Source organism: Pteronotus mesoamericanus, unplaced genomic scaffold (genome assembly GCF_021234165.1).
Source record: "Pteronotus mesoamericanus isolate MK-2021 breed Mesoamerican mustached bat unplaced genomic scaffold, CSHL_Meso_final scaffold_174, whole genome shotgun sequence".
Taxonomy (NCBI): domain Eukaryota; kingdom Metazoa; phylum Chordata; class Mammalia; order Chiroptera; family Mormoopidae; genus Pteronotus; species Pteronotus mesoamericanus.
The window spans coordinates 1,772,295-1,794,957 of NW_026555309.1; the positions used below are offsets into that span (position 1 = coordinate 1,772,295).

General features: G+C 37.0%; 1 protein-coding gene across 2 annotated transcripts in view; it reads right to left on the minus strand.

The window, feature by feature from the left end:
* The window catches only part of NSMAF (neutral sphingomyelinase activation associated factor), a 57,624-nt gene that overhangs the window by 20,997 nt on the left and 13,964 nt on the right, over positions 1-22,663 (minus strand). For both annotated transcript variants that reach the window (XM_054590157.1, XM_054590156.1), the window contains exons 2-10: positions 19,058-19,147; positions 15,769-15,847; positions 15,610-15,677; positions 15,493-15,529; positions 10,916-10,966; positions 8,355-8,426; positions 8,002-8,049; positions 7,846-7,898; positions 1,543-1,672 (exon numbers count right to left, since the gene is read on the minus strand). In XM_054590157.1, the coding sequence (XP_054446132.1) occupies positions 1,543-1,672; positions 7,846-7,898; positions 8,002-8,049; positions 8,355-8,426; positions 10,916-10,966; positions 15,493-15,529; positions 15,610-15,677; positions 15,769-15,847; positions 19,058-19,147 (628 nt within the window). The remainder of the gene's footprint in view (positions 1-1,542; positions 1,673-7,845; positions 7,899-8,001; positions 8,050-8,354; positions 8,427-10,915; positions 10,967-15,492; positions 15,530-15,609; positions 15,678-15,768; positions 15,848-19,057; positions 19,148-22,663) is intronic.

Consider the following 22,663-nt stretch of genomic DNA (forward strand, 5'->3'; position numbering starts at 1 on the left):
ACATTCTGACACAACTAAAAGCTGATCTTTAGTATCAGAATGCAGAAAAAAATGACCAAATCTTGCATTCCTGGTATGTTACAAAGTGAACAATTGGAAAGGGAGACCTTAAACAAGGTATATCTGGGTTTTATATTCTAGTCTGCCCTTTTTTACTTTATGACCTTAGACAAGTCTCCCTACCTCTATTAGGTACCGAAAAAATATGGTAATGCATTCATCTTTCACATAATCGCAAGGCTGTTGAGTGATATGGAATATTAAAGGATTGGTATAGATAACTTCTCAGGAATTATGCTATTCTTTTATAGAGCAATGGTTTGCTCAGTACAGACTCTTTTGTCTCCTTAAAAACTATAGTGTATTAAGGCTCACAGACAATTATAGCATAAAGCAGGGCCTCTAATCTTTTTCTTTATGAGGAGGGCAATTTTCTTGCTTCTTTAGAACCTTAAAATGCTAGTAGGAGGAATGAGGTTAGAAAAGGCAATGAGATTGGCTAAACAGTGACAAGTTCATTTTCCTATTTCTGAGTGGGAGATATCAATGCTCATAGATATCAATCCTGAAGCTATGGCACATACTCAAATATTTTTCCAAACAGTTTTGGATCCCAAGCCAGAGTAACACTAGTGGTCAAGCCGATTTATTACATCACTACCGAATGCCCAGCAGCAATGTGTGCATTGCTTCTACTGGAGGGTTCGGCAAGTGTGCCCCACCACCTGGTGGTTGGAGTTATTATAGCATCATCTCTCACTCAACACAAGTATTAGAAGTTTGAGTGACATACAATGACTGACCAGCCTGGCAAATTTCCAGGGGGTAGCCTTCTCTGGCGGAAAATACTCCTGTTCTTTAAGCTCTCCTGACAAATGCTCCAATGGCACCATCAAAGTACATTAGGATTTCTGTAATTTTAATGAACCATGCCCCAAAGGGGCCAGATCTAGATAAATAACACATCTTCACGTGGTTCAGTGTAGATATCTGAGTTTATCTTTACTGGGACTGGCTCCACCATCACAGAAGGAGCCCCGCAGCTGCCCAGTTGCAACATCTCTGCATGCATCTCTGCACTAGCTGGGCGAGGACCACTTCAAACTGCTTTTTGGGGGAAAGATTCAGATCCTACTGATTTCGTTGGTAAAAAAGGAAAAACAAGTAGCAACATAGGTGATGTGTACACATAAACATGTTTCTTCTTAGTTATAGTATATTTCATTTGTCTCTTTCAGAAGTGCCTCTGAATAGAAAGGTATAAAACTCTCATGATCCTTAGCTAAAATTGGGAGGTGCAGGGTTTCTTTTCACAGCATTGAGAACGAGTGACCCCAAAATAAAAACTGAGAAGGAGAGCTCAAACTCAGATTCCTTAGGATTACACAGGGAGACACTGTTAAAGACACAGATGATATGGAGGGGGCGGGGAGGGAATTTTGATCCTCTCTAAAATGTGAGTCAAGTTCACAGGAAAAGGAGCACAGGTGCGTATCCCAGTGCTAAGGGAGCTCTCCACCCGACCCTGCGGTCTTCACTTACCGGGTACCCATTGAGGGGCTGAAAGTACAGGTTGGTGTCAGTAATGCACACGTGTCCAGGATTTGTCACCAGAGGGGTCACCATTTCTGCTTTGCATTCCATGTGCAGCTTCTCAGAAACACTTTGGAATCTGATAATTTTCAGGAAAAAAAATTCAAAAATTTATCTACTTTCTGGTTTAACTTTAAGAGTTACAATATGGCTTTGCATAAAATTTGTCTAAACACTGATTCAATACAAAATAAATGGCAATATCAATTGGTTGCTTAAAGAAAACTGACATTCTTTTAAATGGTATAAAGAAAATTCAGTTTTTAAAAAAAAGGTGAGGTTATGTATTGCAGAAGGGAAGATAGGTAAGTAGGTGATGCCAAGTAACCCTTCGGCTCAACTCTTATTCCTTCCAAAATAAATTGACATTGAAACTATTCTTAAATTAACAACATTTTCTATTTTTGTGTCATTAAGACCTTTTATAGTCATATAAGCCATTTTTTGCACAGGCAGCATTTATTTCACACCACAATTTATAAGGCTATAAATACACAACTACAACATTGGCTGGTGTGGCTCAGTAGATTAAGCACCGGCCTGTGAACCATAGGGTCACCAGTTCGATTCCCAGTCAGGGCACATGCCTGGGTTGCAGGCCGGGTCCCCGACAGCGGGCACGGGACAGGGAACCACACATTGATGTTTCTCTCCCTCTCTTTCTCCCCCTCTTCCTCTCTCTAAAATAAATTTAAAAAAACAAATACACAATTATAATTACTTGAATTCAGTTCCTAAGTACAGTTACCCATGAACAACACAGTTTGAATTGTGAGGGTCTGCTTACATGAGGATTTTTTTCAATAAATACTGTAAATGTATTTTCTCTTTCTTATGATTTTCTTAATAACATTTCCTTTTCTCTAGCTTACTTTGTTGTAAGGATATAGTATATAATACATATAACATACAAAGTAAATATTAATTGACTGTTATCAGTAAGGTCATCGGTAGCTATTAGCAGTTAAGGTTTGGGGGAATCAAAAATTATATGTGGATTTTTGACTACACAGGGGATTGTTACCCTTAACTCCCATGTTATTCAAGTGTCAACTGTACATTCTTTTGTGGCTTTACTGCAGTAAAACCAATCCAAGATGATTTCTCTACTACTCCCTTGTAAATTATTCTAACAGTCAAAAAAAAAATCCATTGTCTTATTGTTTTACTAATTAAAAGAATTTAGAGGGGGGAACAAGCAAATAATCAATATTTTAAGGAAATTACATAAATAACTGGGTTAAAAATAAATCTCCCTCATAAGTAACAAAACAAAAGGATACAGGGGCAGTCTTCCACTTCCAGTTAGGATGTAAAGGAAACCTCTCAACTCTCACACTAACAGCAAAAACCATCTAGATAAGCTACACAACCCTCATTATTTTTTAAAAAGACTATCAGAAAGGTGAAGATGTAAAGAAATCTAAACGAAAGGGCCAACAGCTGAGTGGCAGGAGGAGCAACCTATTGCAGAAGGGCTGACGGGTGAAGAGAGATCTTCAGAGGAGCAGAAAGCCAGGTCAGGACTGGAGAGCAGATATGCAAAAATGTTAAACCCAAAGTAAGCTGAAGGAAGGAAATCATAAGAGTGGAAGTCAATTTTATGTAAAGTGGAAAAGTAAAGAAAAATCATTAAGCCAAAAGTTGGTTCTTTGAACAGGTTAATAATATTGGCAATCCTCTGGCAATAGCAAGTGCTGACAAATACAGAAAGATTTACAGAGCAACATCTCCCATGAACAGAGATGCAAAAATCCTTTAGAAAATATTAGCAAAGCAATGCCAACCAAACATGAAAAGGATAAGTACATTATGATAAAGTTGGATTTATCCCACGAATACAAGTTTGGTTTAACATTGAAAAATCAATCAATATAATTCGCACTAACAGAATAAAGAAGAAAAAAAATGATCACCTCAATAAATGCAGGAAACTTAGTTAACAAAATTCTAAGCCTATTATCAAAAATATTTTCAGTAAACTAGGAATAAAAAGGAACTTCCTCATTCTGAAAAAAAGGCATCTATAAAAAAGCTACTGCTAGCATCATTCGTTAACGGTGAAACATTAACCTCCTTTTCTATTATAGCAAGAACAAGGCAAGAATGTCTACTCTCACCACATCTATTACTTAAACAGTGCAATGAGGCAGGAAGTAGGAATAAAAGCCATAAGGATTTCTGAGAAAGTGTGATTATTCACAGATTAAACAATTACGTACACAGAAAACTCTATGGAAATACAAAAAACTCACTAGGACTAATGAGTGAATTTGGAAATCATACAATACAAGGTCAATGTAAAAACAAACTCAACTGTATATTTATATACTAGCAACAAATAGTTGAAAAATAAAATTTCAACAGCATCAAAAAAAATCACAAATCTAGGAACACATCTAACAAAAGATAAGAGGCAATGGCACACCAAACACGTAACAATGGGGGAACTGGGTGAGGGGTAAAGGAACTCTGTACTACGTTTACATCTTTTCTTTAAATCTGAAATTAATCCAAACTAAACTACTCTAAAGAGGCATTTTGGGTACAGATGGGGAGACCTGGATATGTAACTATAAATTTTACATAACATTATATAAAATAATTATGACTTGGGTATTCTAATAGTATGAAGGAAAGTTAAAAATATCCTTTTAACAGATACCTGGTGAAGTAGTTCTGAGTGAAGTGTCATGACGCCTTGCAATATAATTTTAAATGATTCAGACAAAATTATACTCATATATGTTATTGTATAAATAATATACACATATACATATACACATATCATCTATACATATATACATACATATAACACACATACAGATATACAGACATACATACGTTATGTATATGTATACACACACAAAGACACTAAGAATACAAATGTAAAAATTAAGGCAACTTTGGCAAAATGCTAACAAATTAACACCTGGTGACTCAGAGTATCTGTGATCATTATTCTTTTAACTTACAAGGATTTAAAATTTCAGAATGGATAGCAGGAAAAAATAAATATAGTTATACTTTATGTCTTCAATAAAAAGTACTTCCTCAGAAATATGATAAAAGCTTTTTTTTTTTAGCAAAACTTTACCTTCTCTCTTTTAAAGGAAGTATACAATACTGGGATATCTCATTTTATACTGTAAAAATTTCTTCCACAAATTCTTCAGTCTGACATTTTAGAGTCTGGATAAATGAAAGCTTTCATAGTGAACAATTTTTTAAAGTAGTGTTATGCTGAAGCCCAGGATTGAAGTCTAAACTGCTACCTAGAAAAATTATGTAGGGGTGACTAGGGGATGGAGGGACAGAGGAAATAAGAAAAAGGACTCACGGACACGGACAACAGTATGGTGGTTGCTGGGGGTGGGGAGGGGAGTGGGTGGAGGTGGAAGAGGGTTTAATGGGGATAAATGGTAATGGAAAAAAATACAACAAAAAAATAAAGAGTGATAGGCACAGCAAAATAAAAAAGGAAAAAAGAAAAGAAAACATGTATTCTAAGTGGGTCAAAGAAGCTAATTCTTCTTATTCCTTTTCCTTTCTAAAATGGAAGGTATTCTCTAGGGCAATCCACTTACCTAATATAGCCTACAAGTATAAAAATGAAAATGAGTACCATACAAGGGAAACAGAAAAGGAAGCAAACATAAACACAGAAAACACCACTGGCCAGATGGCTTTATGGGCAAGTTTTAAGGGTCACAAATCTCACAAGAACAGCAATAAAACAGAATATTACAAATTAATCTCATTTATGAACATAAGCTTCTAGCAAAAGCCTAGCACACAATAATCTATAAATGAATCTATTCAACCAATACTTTCTACTTTGTCCTAAGCTGGAATAATTACAAATGCAAAAATTTAAAATAAAAATGTTATCTGGTGAAGATACTACAATAATTCATATAAGAGATTCTGTACATATTAAAGAACTGACATATAAAGTTAATGAAATTGATCACAAAGTTTAGCAGGGCTGCTGAAAACGAAATGAATACAAAAACATCTACTGCACTCTATGTATCAACAATAGATGATAAAAATTTTTAGGATACAATTTACACCATCAACAATATGAAGTACTTGGAATTAATCTAGCACAAAACAGACCTTTATGACAAAAATCATAAGGAAGACATTAGAGAAGACAAAAATAAATGGAGAGATTCACTGTAATTACAATCATATCTTTGCAGGCCTTCTTTTATGGAACTTAACAAGCTGATTCTAAATTTATATCGAAGTGTGTGAGGCCAACAATAATGAAGACATAATTGAAAAGGAAATAAAGTGTGGGGCCCTCCACTATCAGATACCAAGTATAGTAATTAAAAAGCTACAGTATTTAATACTGTAGTACTGCAGATGAAGATGTAGACAAATAATCAAAGTCTATTTAATATAAGGAAATTTAGTTAACATAAGAAACAAATAAGAGAACAGTTTAATATTAAAGTATAAATGTTTTCAAATTTTGGCTATTGTAAATAGCATTGCTATGAATATAGGGGTATATAAATTCTTTTAAATTGGTGTTTTGGGATTCTTGGGATATATTCCCAGCAGTGGAATCACTGGGTCAAAAGGCAGTTCCAGTTTTAATTTTTTGAGGAAATGCTACACTGTTTTCCACAGTGGCTGCACCATCTGCACTGAACAGTGAACTAGGGTCCCCTTTTCTTCACATCCTTGCCAGCACTTGTTGTTTGTTGATTTACTAATGATAGCTGTTTGCACAGGTGTGAGAAAATATCTCAATGTGGTTTTAATTTGCATATCTCTGATGGCTAGTGGTGTTGAGCATCTTTTCATATGTCTATGGGCCCTCTGGTCTATGGCCATACCACCCCGAACGCGCCTAATCTCATCTGATCTATGGTTCCTCTGTATGTCCTCCTTGGAGAAGTGCCTATTCAGGTCCTTTGCCCAGGAGATGAGTGGATAAAAAAACTGTGGCACATTTACACAATGGAATACTACACAGCAGAGAAAAAAGAAGGAATTTCTGCCTTTTGTGACAGCACGGATGGAACTGGAGACTATTATGCTAAGTGAAATAAGTCAGTTGGTAAAAGGTAAATATTGTATGACCTCATTAATAAGGGGAAACTAATGAACAAAACAAACTAATGAGCAAAATAGAACCAGAGACAGGGGATCATGGAACAGACTGACAGCTATTAAGAGGGGAGGGGGAAGGTGGGGACTGACTGAAAGAAGGTAAAGGGGTTCATCAAGGAACATACATGAAGGACCCAGGGACATAGGCAATGGTGTGGGCACTGACTATGGATGTGGAGGCGGGCTGGGTGGAAGCGGGGAAAATGGGACAACTATAATAGTATAAACAATAAAACATTTTAAAAAAGTATAATTGTTGTCAGAAAATATACTGTATATTTAGAAAAGCTAAGAAAATTTTAAAAAATATTAGACCAGTAAATATGTAGTCTCTTGGTCCCTACCAAGGGATACCCCAGGAAGGTAGCCATCACAATTTGAAGGATTGGAAAGACTTTCCAGAAAAACTGACAGCTAAGCTGAAATCCGAAGAATATGGAAGAGTGAGTGAGGTGCAAAAGAGGAAGGAGGCTGAGTACTCTCAGCAGAAGGAACATGCAGTAAGGCTCAGAGGTGAAACACCATGTGGCACACTCAGGAACTGCACGTAATGCAAAGTGCTGAAGCACAGAATTCAAGAGAAGTGAGTGACTCAAAGTAATGAACAAAGGCTAGAACTTAAAGAGCTGTGTGCCAAGTAACGTGAAGATTTTACACTGAAGGCAATGGGAAGTCTTGAAGAGTTTAAACAGTGATACAATTAAATAAGTTCTTTATAAAGAATATATTTTAAAAGTACAATATATACAGTGGAGAAAAAAAGGATTAGGGGAGGGAAAACTGGAGTTAGGTACGCAAGCTGAAAGCTGTCACCGTGTTCTGAGTGGCAGGTAATGGTGGCCTGGACTGAGGCAATAACAATGTGAAAAGACAGAAGCCAACAGTCTGGAAAGATCTTAGAGAGCATTAATTAGTCTACAGGCCTGACTGACAGATGCCAGGATGAAGAAGAGCTGAGGAAGCCCCTGAGGCCGACCATGCACTGAGGCGGGGCCATGCTCTGAGATAAGCAGGCGTGTGGGGAGGCAGATGATAACATCAGTTTGGACACGCTGAGCGAGGCAAACAGAAGATGTCTGCTGCTTCCATAGCCAGTACACAAAACCATAAAGAACTTACCTGTTTTTGTCAAATGATGTTCTAGCCAAACGTGATTGCAAAATAGCTGTTATCTATTAAAACAGAATCATTTAAAAAGTATGGATTTAAGTATTTATAAGTAAAATCAATACAAATTAATTTATAATAAAGATACAGATCTTTGGAAACTCTTACCATAGCAGTTTGGTCCCCTAGTTTGTCAAGGCAGGATGCTCTGTGAAGCTACAATATTATAAATATACATGAATTTATTTTTTCTTTCAGATGATATGAAGATATTTCCTTAGAAGCAATGAAAAACAGCAATCATTCTGTTACTTAGTAACAGTTAAGATTTCTTCTGATATATGTATGGCTCCTTCCTAATATACAGTTTTCAAATTCAACATAATCAAGTAAATCTGATTCATATTTATAAGAGATTAGGATTTCATTAAGATGTATAAATATACTTAAAAAAGAAGTTTCTGCCTTAGTTTGTTTTAAATTCTCTGCCCAGTAAATGCCCGAGTGAGGCACTGGCTTACCTGAAGCAACGTCTCCACAACATCTTCCACTTTCCCTGAAACATCCAATTCAAAGACATATTCCATTTTTCCCTAAAAAGAAAGGAAAAATTAGAAACAAAAGAAGAAAAGCATATCAAAAGACATTACTTGAAGAGCAGTAGCAAATCCCTGGCTGAATGAATGTTCTATGTATCCGCCCGGTTTGTTCTCCCTCAAGCCACCCAGGAATGAGTTTCAGGGAGCAGACCCTGTGGGATTTACTGCTATATGTATTATGCTCTTGTTTCTGCTGACTTTGGGCTTAGTTTGCTCTTCTTTCTTTAGTTCCTTAAGGTGTATAGTTGGGTATTAATATTTGAGATCCTCTTTTTTATCACAAGTGCATATTACTATACATTCCCTCTTAGTACTGCTTTCGCTGCATCCTACAAGTTTTGGTATGTTGTGGTGGTTGTGTTTGTCTTGTGATATTTTAAAATTTCCCTTTATATTTCTTTGACTCACTGGTTGTTTAAGAGTGTTAATTTCCACATACTTGTGCACTTGCCTTCTGCTATGGATTTCTAGTTTTATTTCACTGTGATTGAAAAAGATACTTGGTATGATTTCAATCTTCTTAAATTCATTAAGATTTGTTTTGTGACCTAACGTGATCAGCTCTGAAGAATATTCCATGTGTACTTAAGAAGAGTGTGTATTCTGCTGCTGTTGGGAAGAATGCTCTTTTGTGTCTGTTAGGTTCATTTGGTCTATAGTGTTAAGTCCTTTTTTTCCTAATTAATCTTCTGTCTGGATGTTCTATCCATTACTGAAAGAGGGGCATGAAGTCTCCTACCATGACTGTGTTGCTGCCAATTTCTCCCTCCAGTTCTGTCAATGTTTGCTTCATCTGTTCAGGTGCATATATTGAGGTTGGGTCCATATATGCTGTGATGGTTAATTTTGTTTGTCCCATGCTCTTCTCTTCTCTTTCCCCTGAGGGAGAGTCTGCTTAGCTGCACTGGCTTCTGTCTGGTGTACCACAGGTCCTCTGGAGCAGCAGCATGAGGCCCTGCTCCTTCTTGCTTTGGGTGGTCCCTGGCCATCTAGTGTAGGCTGGGTCCTGTCAATGCTCCAAGATAGGCGAGACAGAGCCAGTCCCTCGGGAATCTGCCTCCAAGAGGCAAATGCACCCAAAAGTGCGAATATTGGACATATGGTCCAAGGTTTTCTCTCCCTCCCCAGGGGGGTGTTGGGAGCTGGGAATTTCCTCCCAATCATATGACACTGTGCTAGAGGGAGGCTACAAATTTTCCTACTAGCTTCAACGAGGCTGATTTTATGCTAACCTGGAGTGCAGCAGGCTCTTAACTGGTTTTTGAATTTCTCATGAAGGAAATTGGTCCATGTATGGTTATTGCAGTGTCTCCATGAGAAAAAACGAAGGTCTGCGGGTTCCTAACCTGAGCTCTCTCATCGTCATCACTGATGTCACTATCTGCCCCCCAACCCTTTTGAAAACTGAGAATCCTTTAGTTTCTAATTTACATCGGAAGAAAGAGACTTTTTCTTTGCTTCAGGCAACCTCACTCATTTCCTTTTACATAATTTTTCAAGGAACCAAGCGCAGCTTTGCACTTCAGGTGGCTATGGGAGAGCCTTTAGAGGGAGAGCACCCAAGGCAGTGGTTCTCAACTTGGAGGTGCTGTGGAGGTGCTCTACACAATGCGGGGGACAGTGCATTAGGGCATTTAGTGGGTGCGAAAAGGCTGTGATACGAGGGACAGCCCCTGCCCAAAATGCCAACACTACCACCTGAGAGCAATTAAATTTCAGTATTTATAGTTTCTGACTAACCAGGGCATGCAGCAGTTTCTTGTATATAAAACCCAAAGGCCGCTGTACGCAGTTCATGTATTCCACAACGTATTCTCCGGCTGAGAGACTGCACGCACCTGAACTGGGGCTGAGATTTGGCCTATGAGACTGTGTTCTCCCAGAGAGGGCGATTTTTCCTAATTCACAGAGGTGTCATTATAAGGATCACTAGCCCTGTCTCTAGGTCCTGTACACATTCTCCTTTGGTTGAATTATCCCTTTACTATTCATTAAGCTGAAGCATAAAGAATTAAATGAAACACAGAATGATTAAATGTAATGTCTATGCTTACATGTCAAGTCCTGGAAAACCAGATATTATACTCAAGTCTACTCCTACCCAATTAAGAGAATTTATAAGTTATTATTGAGTTCTCAAGTAAGGGCATTTTATAACCCATATTTCTCAAAAAAATTCTCAATAATATCCAGTAAATAATCTTATAAATGATGTATGTTCTGATTTCAATTTTTATTCTAATAATTTAAGCTTTCCTTGGCCTATTAAATATATTTTTTAAGTCAAAAGGTAATTGAAATATTTTGGACTAAAATATGTGGTTCCCTTGGGTAATTCTGCTATAACTGCTAGGTAACAAGCTTTTAAATACCCATTATTATTATATTTGACTAAAGATTAAAGATGTTAATAGAGTCACAAAATCTTATTGTAGAAAAAGCACTATATTAATGTATGGGAATAAACAGAAAGATTTACTTACTCTTTCTATTTTATATGGTGCAACAATGTTGTGTTCTTTAATGAAATATACCTGGGAAAGACAAATTTATATTTGTAAAATAAAAATTGTCATAGTATAATATATACTTATACTATGATATATATAATACTGATGATATATATTATGAGACATATAATATGTAATATTATATATTGCATTTTCATACAATGTTCAGATATTATAAATTGAATTTAAATCATTGTTACATAATCTCCAATTTCCAAAAGCACTTATGTTAATATTATTAGCAGAGCTTTAAGTTTCTGATGTTGAAATAACAAGTATTAAATTAAAAAAGAGATTCATCAAGGCAACACAGCATCAACCATCACTAGATAAAAGTATCTTAGATGTTTCATGAATGTCATTATTTGTACCAAGTAACCAAGTGGACAGGTGAAGGAAGCTAATCTAAGTGCCAGTTTTCTAAAAAAATGGATAAAAAACATCACTGTGGCATGAAATACATTCGTTAACACAAAGAAACTTCCCTAGAGGTGATCTGGACACAGTGTCCTTAGATGCACAGGGTTAGTAACCATGTCAAACAAGCACACCATCTGCCAGAGCCAATCATCTCCTCACACTTGTACTTCTCTCCCCGTCTGCTCTACTGTTGTGATGGAGGGTCTTCCGGGCTCTCAGAAATCAGTTTCTCTACAAGGGCACAAAATGTGGACCTCCGCTACCAAAACCTTTGCTCCCATGATTATATACTGCACTCTCTCCCATTTGATACAAACCATAGTGAAAAACTCCACAGTCTCCATCCTCCTTTGGCCATCTCTCTATTTCTTTTTGTAGCAAAACTCTTTGCAAGAGCCAGCTTCACCCTCTTGGGCTCAGGACAGGTTTTTACCCACATTGCGTTACTGAGACAACTCCTGAGAAGGTCATAAAAGATGCGCAAGGTCTCCATGTTACCAAATCCAAGAGTCCCTTCTCAGGACTTCCTTGGCTCTGTTTCTAAGAGCATGTGACAGAGCTGATGGCTCCGCCTGACGCAGTTTTCCACTTGGCTCCCCAGCCACCTGCTGGTTCTCCCTGACCTCACCAGCTGCTCCTTCTGTCTTCCTTCCAACCGTGCCATTTTCCCAACCTATTATGTTACAGAGCGCTCTCTGGAGGGCCTCCTCAGGCCTCTCTGTCCACACTCTGTCTCAGGGAAACCTCATCCAGTCCCAGGGCTTAAAAAAGTGTCTGGGAACTGCTGACTTCAATTTATCTTTCTGGCCTCAGCTTCTCTGAGGCCCAGGAAAGTGCTTCTAAAGGCTGCCCGACTTCTCTGAGAGGTCACATTCTAAATAAAGCCTGCTCCTTTATCACAATAAAGGGCACTCCCAAGTTGGAGTCGTTCCTATTTTCCTTCACACTTGGAACTAGTCCAGCAGCACATCTGTCAGGTTTTTATTCAGAATATATCCAAACACGGACCACCCCTCGCCCTTCTACTGCTGTCATCCTGGTCTAAGACACCTGGTTTCTGAATACCCGTGATTCTACACTTGCCCCCTCCAGCATATCCCCTACCCAGCCTCCAGAGAGATCTACACACACACAGATCACAACCCTTCTGTGTTAGCTCTCAATGGCTTTTCTTTTCTGCATTTTACTCTAACTCCTGCCTATGGCCCACAGAGCCCCCTAGGACATGGTCTCTGCCACTGCTTTAACCTGCCTTCCTAGCACGCTCGTATGGCCCAGGCACACTCACCCTCACGGAGCCTTTCACCTGCCGTGGACATCTGTACCTCAGGATCATTTCGCATGACAACCGCGTGGCTCACTCCTTCACGCCGTCCGAGTGGTGTGCCTCCAAGTGGGACCTTCTCGGCGGGGCATCCCTGACCATTCTATCTAGAGTGGCGCATGTATCCCTTATCATATTCTATCCTTTTGTCCTGTTTTCATTTTCTTCATGACAGTTATCACTATCTGACATTAGAGGAGATATTTTCTTCTTGTCTGTTTCCTCTAATGAAAAGTAAAATTCATGGGGAGATTTCAGATAATTTTGTTCTTCCCTATATCTCTAAAACCTTCAGTATAATACTTATTGGGTGCATGAATTTACACACACACACCCCTCTTTAATCTACCAGTAAGAGAAAATTTGGAAGCAAAACTCTCTAAATCCTAAAGAACCTAATAAACAATAGTCCTCCTTTATCCATGGTTTCAATTTCTGGGGTTTCAGTTACCTGCAGTCAACCTTGCTGTGGAAATATTAACTGGAAAATAAACAACTCCAGTTTAAATTGCGTGCTATTCTAAGAGGCACTATGAAATCTCATGTCCTCCTTCTCCAAACCACCCAGATGTGAGCAATCCCTTTGCCCAGTGTATCCACACTGTGTACACTACCCACCCATGAGTCACTTAGTAGCTGCTTCGGTGATGAGAAGACTGCCATAGTATCCCAGTGCTTGCGCTCAAGTCACCCTTATTTCACTAACTAATGGCCCCAAAGCCCAAGAGCAGTGACGCTGGCAATTAGGATATGCCAAAGAAAAGCTGTAAAGTCTTCCTTTAAGTGAAAGGTATGATGTATAGGAAAAAACACAGTCTATACAGGGTTCAGTACTATCTGTAGTTTCAGACATCCACTGGGGGTCTTGGAATGTATCCCACAGATAAGAGAAGGCTACTGTGTTTCTGAAACATTGAGACATACTAAGTAATCAAAAAACATAGAAGCTGTATTTCTTGGTTGTGTACTTAATACCCAGGAAGCTTAAAATAAAACCTGAAAAGAGTAGCTTGCGCCTAGTTACCCCTGGGTGTTAAGCTGATCTTGAATTTGTTTGATACAGACCTCTTCTGCACACTACTAAAAGTAGGTGGAAGGATTTTGGGAACTTATTTCTAAGCCCAAAGTTATTAAAATTTTACCAAAATGTGTATTTTTCTAATGGAAACCACACTTCCAACTGAAAAAAGAAACATATACAAATTAAGTATATGTTCCTTTCAAGATGCAGCCTTTCCAGAGTAAGACAACGATGTAGAATAATGCTATAGAAGTAAGGAGAGCACAGCAGCAGACCAGAATTATTAATAATGGTGTTCCCTCCCCAAAGTAATAGATGGCTATAACTTTTATATATGCCCATTAAAACAGTATAAAGTCAAAGATAGCCTGTGAAATGTTTTCTTCCTTAAAATTAATGGAATCATGGATGCAGACCTGGAAAATCACCTCATCTGATATCTCCCTGCTTTCATAAAAATTTTCATTTTTTTAAAAGTTAGAGGCCTTTTCTTTTCTTTTTTTTGTTCTGCATTTATTTTTTTATGTGTGTGTGTGTGTGTGTGTGTATCTTTTTATTATTGTTCAAGTACAGTTGTCTCCATTTTCCTGCCACCACTTTCCCCCGCCCCACCCACCCTTACCTCCCACCCTCAATCCTTCCCCCTATAACTGGAGCCTAATCAACAAAACAAACAAACAAGCAAAATATAACCAGCAACATTGAAATAAATAGCAAACTGACAGTAAGTAGAGGGGAGGAGAGAGGGAGATAACGGGGAAAAGAAGGGGAAGGGCTGTCGACTAACATGTATAAAGGACCCATGGACAAAGCCAAAGTGGGGGAGGATTCATAACAATTTTCAGTATACATTAAAAAGTGTTCTACGATCAAGGGTTTCAGTGATCTGAAAACTGCTCGGAGTACTCTCTGCTCCTCACCATTTGCCTCCTTGAGACTCTCAATGCACTTCTGTATGTGAAGAATTTGAGTCAAGTCCTGAAATAAAGGAATCTGTGTATCTTTGTTTCCCACAGCTTTTCCTACACTTGCTTGATCACAGAAAGATTCTTCTCTGAACACTTCAAGGAACTAGGGCTCTAGTCAGTAGCTGCGGCAACACTGATCTCCTCTGACCCTTTCATTTTAAAGATGAAGAAGGTGAAGTCCAGAGCCAAAAAAGAAAGTGGTAGATAATCTCCACTCCTTTCCTATTTAGAATTTTTCAAAAATCTACAGACAAATTAAGTTAAGTATATGACAGGAGAAAATCCATTTTTTAATTTGTCTCTGTATTGCCAGTACTAAGCAAAGTCCTGGGTGCGTACATGTATACCAAGTAAACACAGAATGACTGAAAAGTCATGACCCCAAGCGTCATAATTATACAAAGCTACACATCCTGAGTCGCTGCCTTGGTTGTCATCATGAGTCAAGCTCAGAGCCATTTAAGAGGCGTGCTGCTAGCTTCCCGTCTACTGAATGACTAGGAGGCCACAGGAGGCGCTGCGGTCCTTTCATCTCAACCCTCGGACATGGCCAGGACTCCTGAAATCACAGCCTGCAGGTATCACACGCTTTATAAACATTAAGGATCTCGGTCGGGATCACATCTTTTTAAAGAATATATTTCTCAGTGATTCAATTGATTAAAAGCATTTAAACATCTATTGCAATGGCCTTCATTTAAGATTCCTGGAAACAATTTAACCATGCTGAAACACACACACACATGCACACACACACATGCACGTGTGCAAAACGTTCATTCAGATTAGGACAAGATATTTACTATGTGATTCTTACCTGACTGAAAATGAGTGAAATCCCCCCAGGTTTTGCCCTAAAATGCAGATGAAAGTTATTAAACATATATACACTTTTGGTAGAAGTAAAATTAAAGGGTTAGTGATGATGACATACTTTGTAAAGTGTCTATTGGCTCCATTTTCTCCATGTTTTCCTATTTTTACACAATCTCTCAAAGGAATCTATAAAAAAAATAAGAGAGAAATATAAAAATAAACAAAAGCAAAATATACATAAACAATAGGAATGTCTCTATTTTTACATTTCATTTACCTTAATGATGGGCTGGGATATTGCATCTGGTTCAAAAATAACTGATTTTGAACATATTTTAAAGGAGCCTCTGATTCTCCTAGAGATCAAAGTACAAAGATTATTAATGCATATTAACAAAAGTCACAAAAGAATCATAATATATTTTAACTAGAAAGCATCAACTAATAAAAGATCAACAAAAGAATTAAAGAGAAGGGTACAAAAAGTTAGAAAATATAGCAAAATAATTTTCCTCATCTCCTAGAGATTAACAAAATCTGCATACACTACAGTATGGATTCATTTGGTGAGCACTGTCCCTTGCATTCTACTTGTATCGCTTGTATTCACAACTGCACTGAAAGGGAAACTAAGGATTAGAAAATTGATCATTAAGAAACACTGTCCTCCTGTCTCTAGTAAATCCTTTTAATTCCCTGTTTTTAAAAAAAACTATTCAGAAGTCAATACTAAATATCTAAAGTTGACTCTGTAAGAGTTTTTTTTCTTACTTATCGTAATGGAAAAATAAACTGAATTTGAATTTAGCACGTAAAACTCTTTTAATGTTGATTTTGGGGTATGATTCAGGAAAAAATGTGTTTCATAATAATAAACAATTTTAAAGACTATCAATTCAAATGTTAGATTTAAGATTTTTAATTCCACATCTTGGATTTATATCTGCCATCTCTATATAGTTTAAATAATCTATTGGTTGGAAAGTTATAGCATCTTAAAAAAAATCACACTGAGAAATACAGTCTTAGAGTCTGAGTACTGGCCCCCCTTCCTTCTACCATCACCAGAGTAATACTCCCTGTTCTTCTGTGGGCAGGAAGTACTTCTAAAAAAAGAAAGTACTTCTCTAGCTTTCTATCTTCAGTGCTCAGCATATATGCATTGAATGAATGAGAAGATCCATCATGCTAAAGGTTCCTGATTTAGTTTACAATTCTTCATTCTCAAAGGATTTTTTACATTGTTGATTTTACACCACTTTTTCCCCATGCTGTTAACTGCACTTACTTTTTTAACACCCTAAATTCCCTAATAATAACTTAAGAAAAGTATTTTATGAAAATTTCTTACACATAAAAATAGAATAGAAAACTCCAGGTATCAATCACCTAGCTTCTGCAACTGTTAACACGAGGTCATTCTTGTTTTGTGTTTAACTGCTGGGTTAGAGAGAAAATTCTGGAAACTATACACTTCATAAATACATCTCTGAAGATGGACTCATTAAATAAATGACCTATCATTATCACATCTAAAAAATTAATAATTCCTTAATGTCATCAAGTGTACATTTTCTATTTCCTAAATATATTTTAATAGCTTGTTCAAGTCAAAACCCAAAGTCTATATTACATTTAGTTGATAATGCCTCTTATTATCTCTTCATCTAAAACAACTTCATTTGCTACATTATTAATTTTACTGAGTGCATCTTTGTGGTTTTCGTCTATCCCATTTCCTTCAAATAACTGACAAAATTAAGACTTAACCAGATTCCAGTCTGATTTGACAAGAATGCTTCAGAGGCGGTGCACATGTACTTCATATCAGGAGGCTCCAGTGGGGTCCACCTTGATATGCTCATTATACTATTTCTCAGCAGCTTTTCACCTGCTGCTTTTTTTAGGATGCATCTTACTGGAGACACAGTCAAATTACTATGCTGTATTCTTCTCTGTGGTCAACCCTCTGACTTTATTTAGTTAAGTTCATTTGTTTCTTTTTTCTTAATTTTATTTTTAGACTTTACTATTGAAATTTAATTCTGTATTAAATATGTAAAGAATATTTCTATGGTTCCAAAACCAAAGTTATAAAATAAGGTACAACTAGAGAAGTTGAGTTGTCATCTCCATATTACTACCTAGATCCCCCCTGCACTTCTGTACTGATAACCATTTCCATTAGCTTTTACTTTGTGCTTTTTAAAATATATAATTTAAATTTTTTTACTTTTAAAAATATAATAAAAAATTATTCCCCCCTTTCTCATGTGAAAGATAGCATACAATACACAGTATTCTGCCCTTTGCTTTTTGCATTTAACATATGCTCATCACTCCACTGCAGTACAGGACTTCCTCATTCCTTTGTTACAGCTGCATGGTACTCTCCTATGTGTACTTTGCAAGGTTTGTTCAATCAGTTCACTGTTGGATTGTTTCCAGTCAAGTAATGCTACAATAAATAACATGTACATATGTCCATGTGTAAATTTTTCAGTGCATATTTGAGATTGTTCCCTAGAAGTAGCATTGCTAGATGAATAGGTTAATGCACACGCAATTGTGCTAGATATTACCAAATTCACTTCCATGGGGTTGTACCATGTTACCCTAATGATAACTTTAGAATTACAAAACTAGGCTTCAATTTGCTAGCTTATATTTGTGTTTTAATAATAAACAAATGTATTTAATTTTAAGCAAGCCATTAAATGATATAGGACACAAGGGTGTTGAGAGAAATAAAAAGGTATGAAATTAGAGAAATGAATAGGAGCAAAATTTCAGACATAAGAAAGCAAGGTGCCATTACGGAGGAATGATAATAATTGCTAAGGAAAGTTATGTCCTAAGATAATAAACAAAAAGCTAAGTCATTTTTACTTCGGTTTATATTTAAACAAATACTACATAGCTTTGATCCTTTCAGAACAAATCCTGAAGAACACTAAAAGTTCAACCATGTAATAGGAAAGCATGTTGTAAGTGTGGCCTATAGTTGTTAAGTGATATCCCAACAGGAAATCATTAGCAGAAACATTTTTGCTGGAACAACTTTCATCTTAGTTAACTCTAAGCTGGCATTTTAAATAAAAATTTCATTGTATACTTTCGTACATAACTTTTAAAAGGCATGATCAAAGAAACAGAATCTGGTTTTTTATAGTAATAAGTAGTTATTAAATATAGAGAAAATGCTGCTTCCAGTTCAAATTGACAGTACTGATTTTTATACCACTCTATGTTTTATGATCATTACTTTATAATACCATAACATAAATAATTGGAAGTATAAATACAAAAGGGATGCAAGAAAAATATGACAGAATGAATCAGAGTCCTAGCCACCTGATCTGAGACACTTACAACTTTGAAGGAATTAGTACGTACTGATTCTTAGCTTTGGAAAATATCTGAAGTATGACAGCAACTTAAAAATTCCTCTCTTCTCATTACTTTCCCAATATGAAAGAAGGAGGAAAAAATCTATATGATCAGAGGTTTAATTTTAAAAATATCAGACTATAGAAAGTCCACAGAAATCCAAACATCTTCCTTACCTTTCATTCTGACTCCCCTTATGCTGAATATGATGAGCTGTATGCTGTTCAAAGTAGTATTCCTCCAAGTTAAGCAGGAGCAAGGAAAATCTAAAATGACGGGTGGGAGAGCAGGAATGTATCATGTTTATTTTTTTAAAAGTGTAAGAAAGCAGAATATATAAAGCATCCATTCCCCTAGTGCTTTTCCATACAGTAAATCAACAAATGCTTATTAAGTGTATATGCTTATTAAGTGTTTATTATATGCCAGGCACTGCTCTCTGTCCAGCAGGGAAGAGACAACAGACAGACTGGCTGGCCTTGCCAAAAATAAATAAATGAATAAAATTGTTTAGCAGGCAGATTTATTATTTCTTTACAAAACCCCTGCATTTCATGAAATAAAACTTATTCTTGCCTGAACGAGCTTAGCGCTTTCCCACCTGTGGAGTTTTGACCATGTTTCCCCTGATTGATATACTAGGCTTCCCCGTGTCCCCTTCCCCACCACACACATCCCCTCCAATGTCAATGGTTAGTTAGAGTTTATCTTGCTACTCCCCCAATATGCCCTGTAATAACTAAAGTAATGTTTTGTACACAATGGGTGTTTAGTAAATAAGTAAACTGAACTAAATAGGGTTGAAATATAGTTCTTTTAAAAACAAAATAAGGTAGTAAGAAAAAGTATAAATTTAGTTGTATGGCCACAGAAACAAATATATGACAAAGAACTGCAAACAAGCATTTTTGTCTGTTTTAGGGTAAGAAGCAGGAAGTGTCAATAGCATCTAGAGTCATGGGGAAAAGCTTTCTTGAAAAGTGTGGGACTTGAGATGTGTCCTGAAGTTCTGGTGTGTGATGGAGGAAGATATTTAGATTAAATATGGCAGATTGAACATATGTTTATTGCTGCTTCCCCTGGGAACGCCACTAGAAAGGGAACAAAAATATTTTTTAAATGTTAAAACCCACAGATCAAAGAAAATTGCAGGGACATAAAAGCAGATGAGAGATATCAATAAATCTGTAACTAATGTAAAGCAGATGGGCGGAGTTAGCAGTGATCTGAAACCAGAATAGCAGATGCCTCCAGAGAAGGTATCAATGAGGAGAAAAGCAACACAAGTAAGTCACAGCACTTCCAGAAAATCCACGATTGCAGGTATCAGGTCCTACGAAGGCGGGGATGGAGCAGGGGTGGATGACTGAAGCCTGAATGAGGTCAGTGGCCTAGATTCCTCCCCAGATGGTTATCCCTATTTTATTCTGGTCCATGGTTTTTCTATATAAAATCTGAAGTAGAGGCTCCAAACTAGACATCAAGCACAGGGGAGAGCAGGGCTTTGAAGCAAAAAGAGGGTGATTAGCAAAAAGCAAGAAGACATGTACCGCTCCCAGCAGCAGTCCGCTGGGATTATTTTTGGAAAAAAATAAATAGCCAGGGAGAAAAGACCTATGGATTTTTGAAAGAGCCGGGTCTCTACAACATCATCCCACAGAGAAGCCCAACAGATTTGGCCTGCCCACAGTGACAGGGTACACATTTCACACTTAAGTAAGAAGGGCCAACTCAAGATCACTGGGCTCTAACATGAAAGAACTAGACCAAAACAAGCAGAGCACAACTTGACTACAAACAATGAAGAGAAAGTTAAAAGACTATAATGAATAGCCTTACAAACAAGAAATCTCATCCATGAAACAAGATATTACTCATTTAAAAAAACCTGAACCAAAATAAAAATAACTTGTAAGTTAAAAATAATGAGAGCAGGAACCAGTTTACCACCCTAGCAATTTTTATTGGCCTGTTCTACATTTTAAAATACATGAACAAGAATTAATCATAGGTTAACCTGCTAGCACTCAATAGAAAATGCTCACTATTAATAATCGTTCTGAATTTCAATATAATCACAAGAGTTAGGATTGCTAGGAACAGTCCTTTCATGTATCAGATAATTTCCCAGAAGGTATAATTCAGAGAAATACTTGCTAATTACCCTTCCCCTTATTTTTAGTTTGTCCCTTAATAACTCAAAACCCTTTGCTTGGGCTGGAGCTCTGTAACCCTACCTTCTCCTTCTTGATCTCCCCACTCTTTCTCTTAGAGAGAGGGTAAAATAAAGTAAGTACTCTTCAATAGGACAATGGCATAATTTTATTGTTTTGAAATTCGAATAGCCTTCACAGATAACCAGCTCTTCTATATAGTTATTAAAATATAATCCTACCCTTAATATTGTTAAAATATCCAGACTACCCAAAGCAATCTATATATTCAATGCACCCTCTTATCAAAATCTCAATGGCATTTATTGCAGAAATTAAAAAACCTAAAATTCATACAGAATCAAACAGTCAAAACAATTGAGAAAGAGAAACAAAGTCACACAGTTCCTGATTTTAAAACATACTACAAAGCTACTGTTTCAAAACAAGCATGGTACTGGAATAAAGACAGACATACAAACCAATGGAATGGAATAGCTCAGAAATAAACCCTCACATATATGGTCAAATGATCTTCAAGAAGGGTTCCAAGGCCACAGAATGGGGAAAGAATAGTCACTTTAACAAATGGTGTTGGGAAAAGTGGATATCCACATGCAAAAGAATGAACTTGGAGCATTACTTTTTACCATATACAAAAATAAACTCAAATGGATTAGAGGTCTAAATGTAAGACCTGAAACCATAAAACTCCTAGAAGACAACATAAGGAAAAAACTTCCTGACATTGCATTTGGCAATGATTTCTTGAATATTAACTAATAGCTCAGGCAACAAAAGCAAAAATAGACAAATGTGACTACATCAAACTTAAAAACTTCTGTGCAGCAAACAAAAACAAAAACAAAAACTCCACAGAATGAGAAGACAACCTACAGAAATGGAAAAAAATATCTGCAAACTATATATCTGTAAGGATTTAATACCCACATTATATACAGAACTTAACAATACAAAAATTAACCCAATTAAAAAATAGGCAAAAGACTTAAGTAGACATTTCTCCAAAGAAGATACCCAAATGGCCAAAAAGTATATGAAAAGATGCTCAACATTACTTGTCATCATGAAAATACAAATCAAAACTACAATGAGATATTACTTCACACACTATTAAAAGAAAAAAAAAAAACCCAGGAAATTTTTGGGAAATGCCCTATCTGGTTTCAGGAACTGTAACCCTGCCGAAAGACTGGAGGGCCCCAAGGCTGGAATTAATCAGGAGGCCTTGGAGAATCAAGCTCCTGAGGAGACATAACCTGTCCCCGCTGGCAGGGGCGTAGCTCCTGCCTCTCTGCTTTGCCATGGATGATTGGTTAATCAAGGACGGGTAAGTTTCCTTGAGCTGAGGTACAACCTAAGACAGATTGGCAGCTGACAAGAAATTGGGGGACATGGAGAACGTACAAAAGGCCCACACCTCTCGGCTCGGCTTGGACATGGCAAGAGTCCTCATTCTATCCAAAAGTAGTCTCCTTGTCTCTTGGCAGTTCCTTCCTCCAACCTGGCTCAGGCTTGAAACAATACAGGAATCAGCCCTAGATCAGATCTGGCAGTTCCTGGGGAAATCAGGCCTAAAAGCAAATTCTTTAGAGTGTGCTTTGTTCT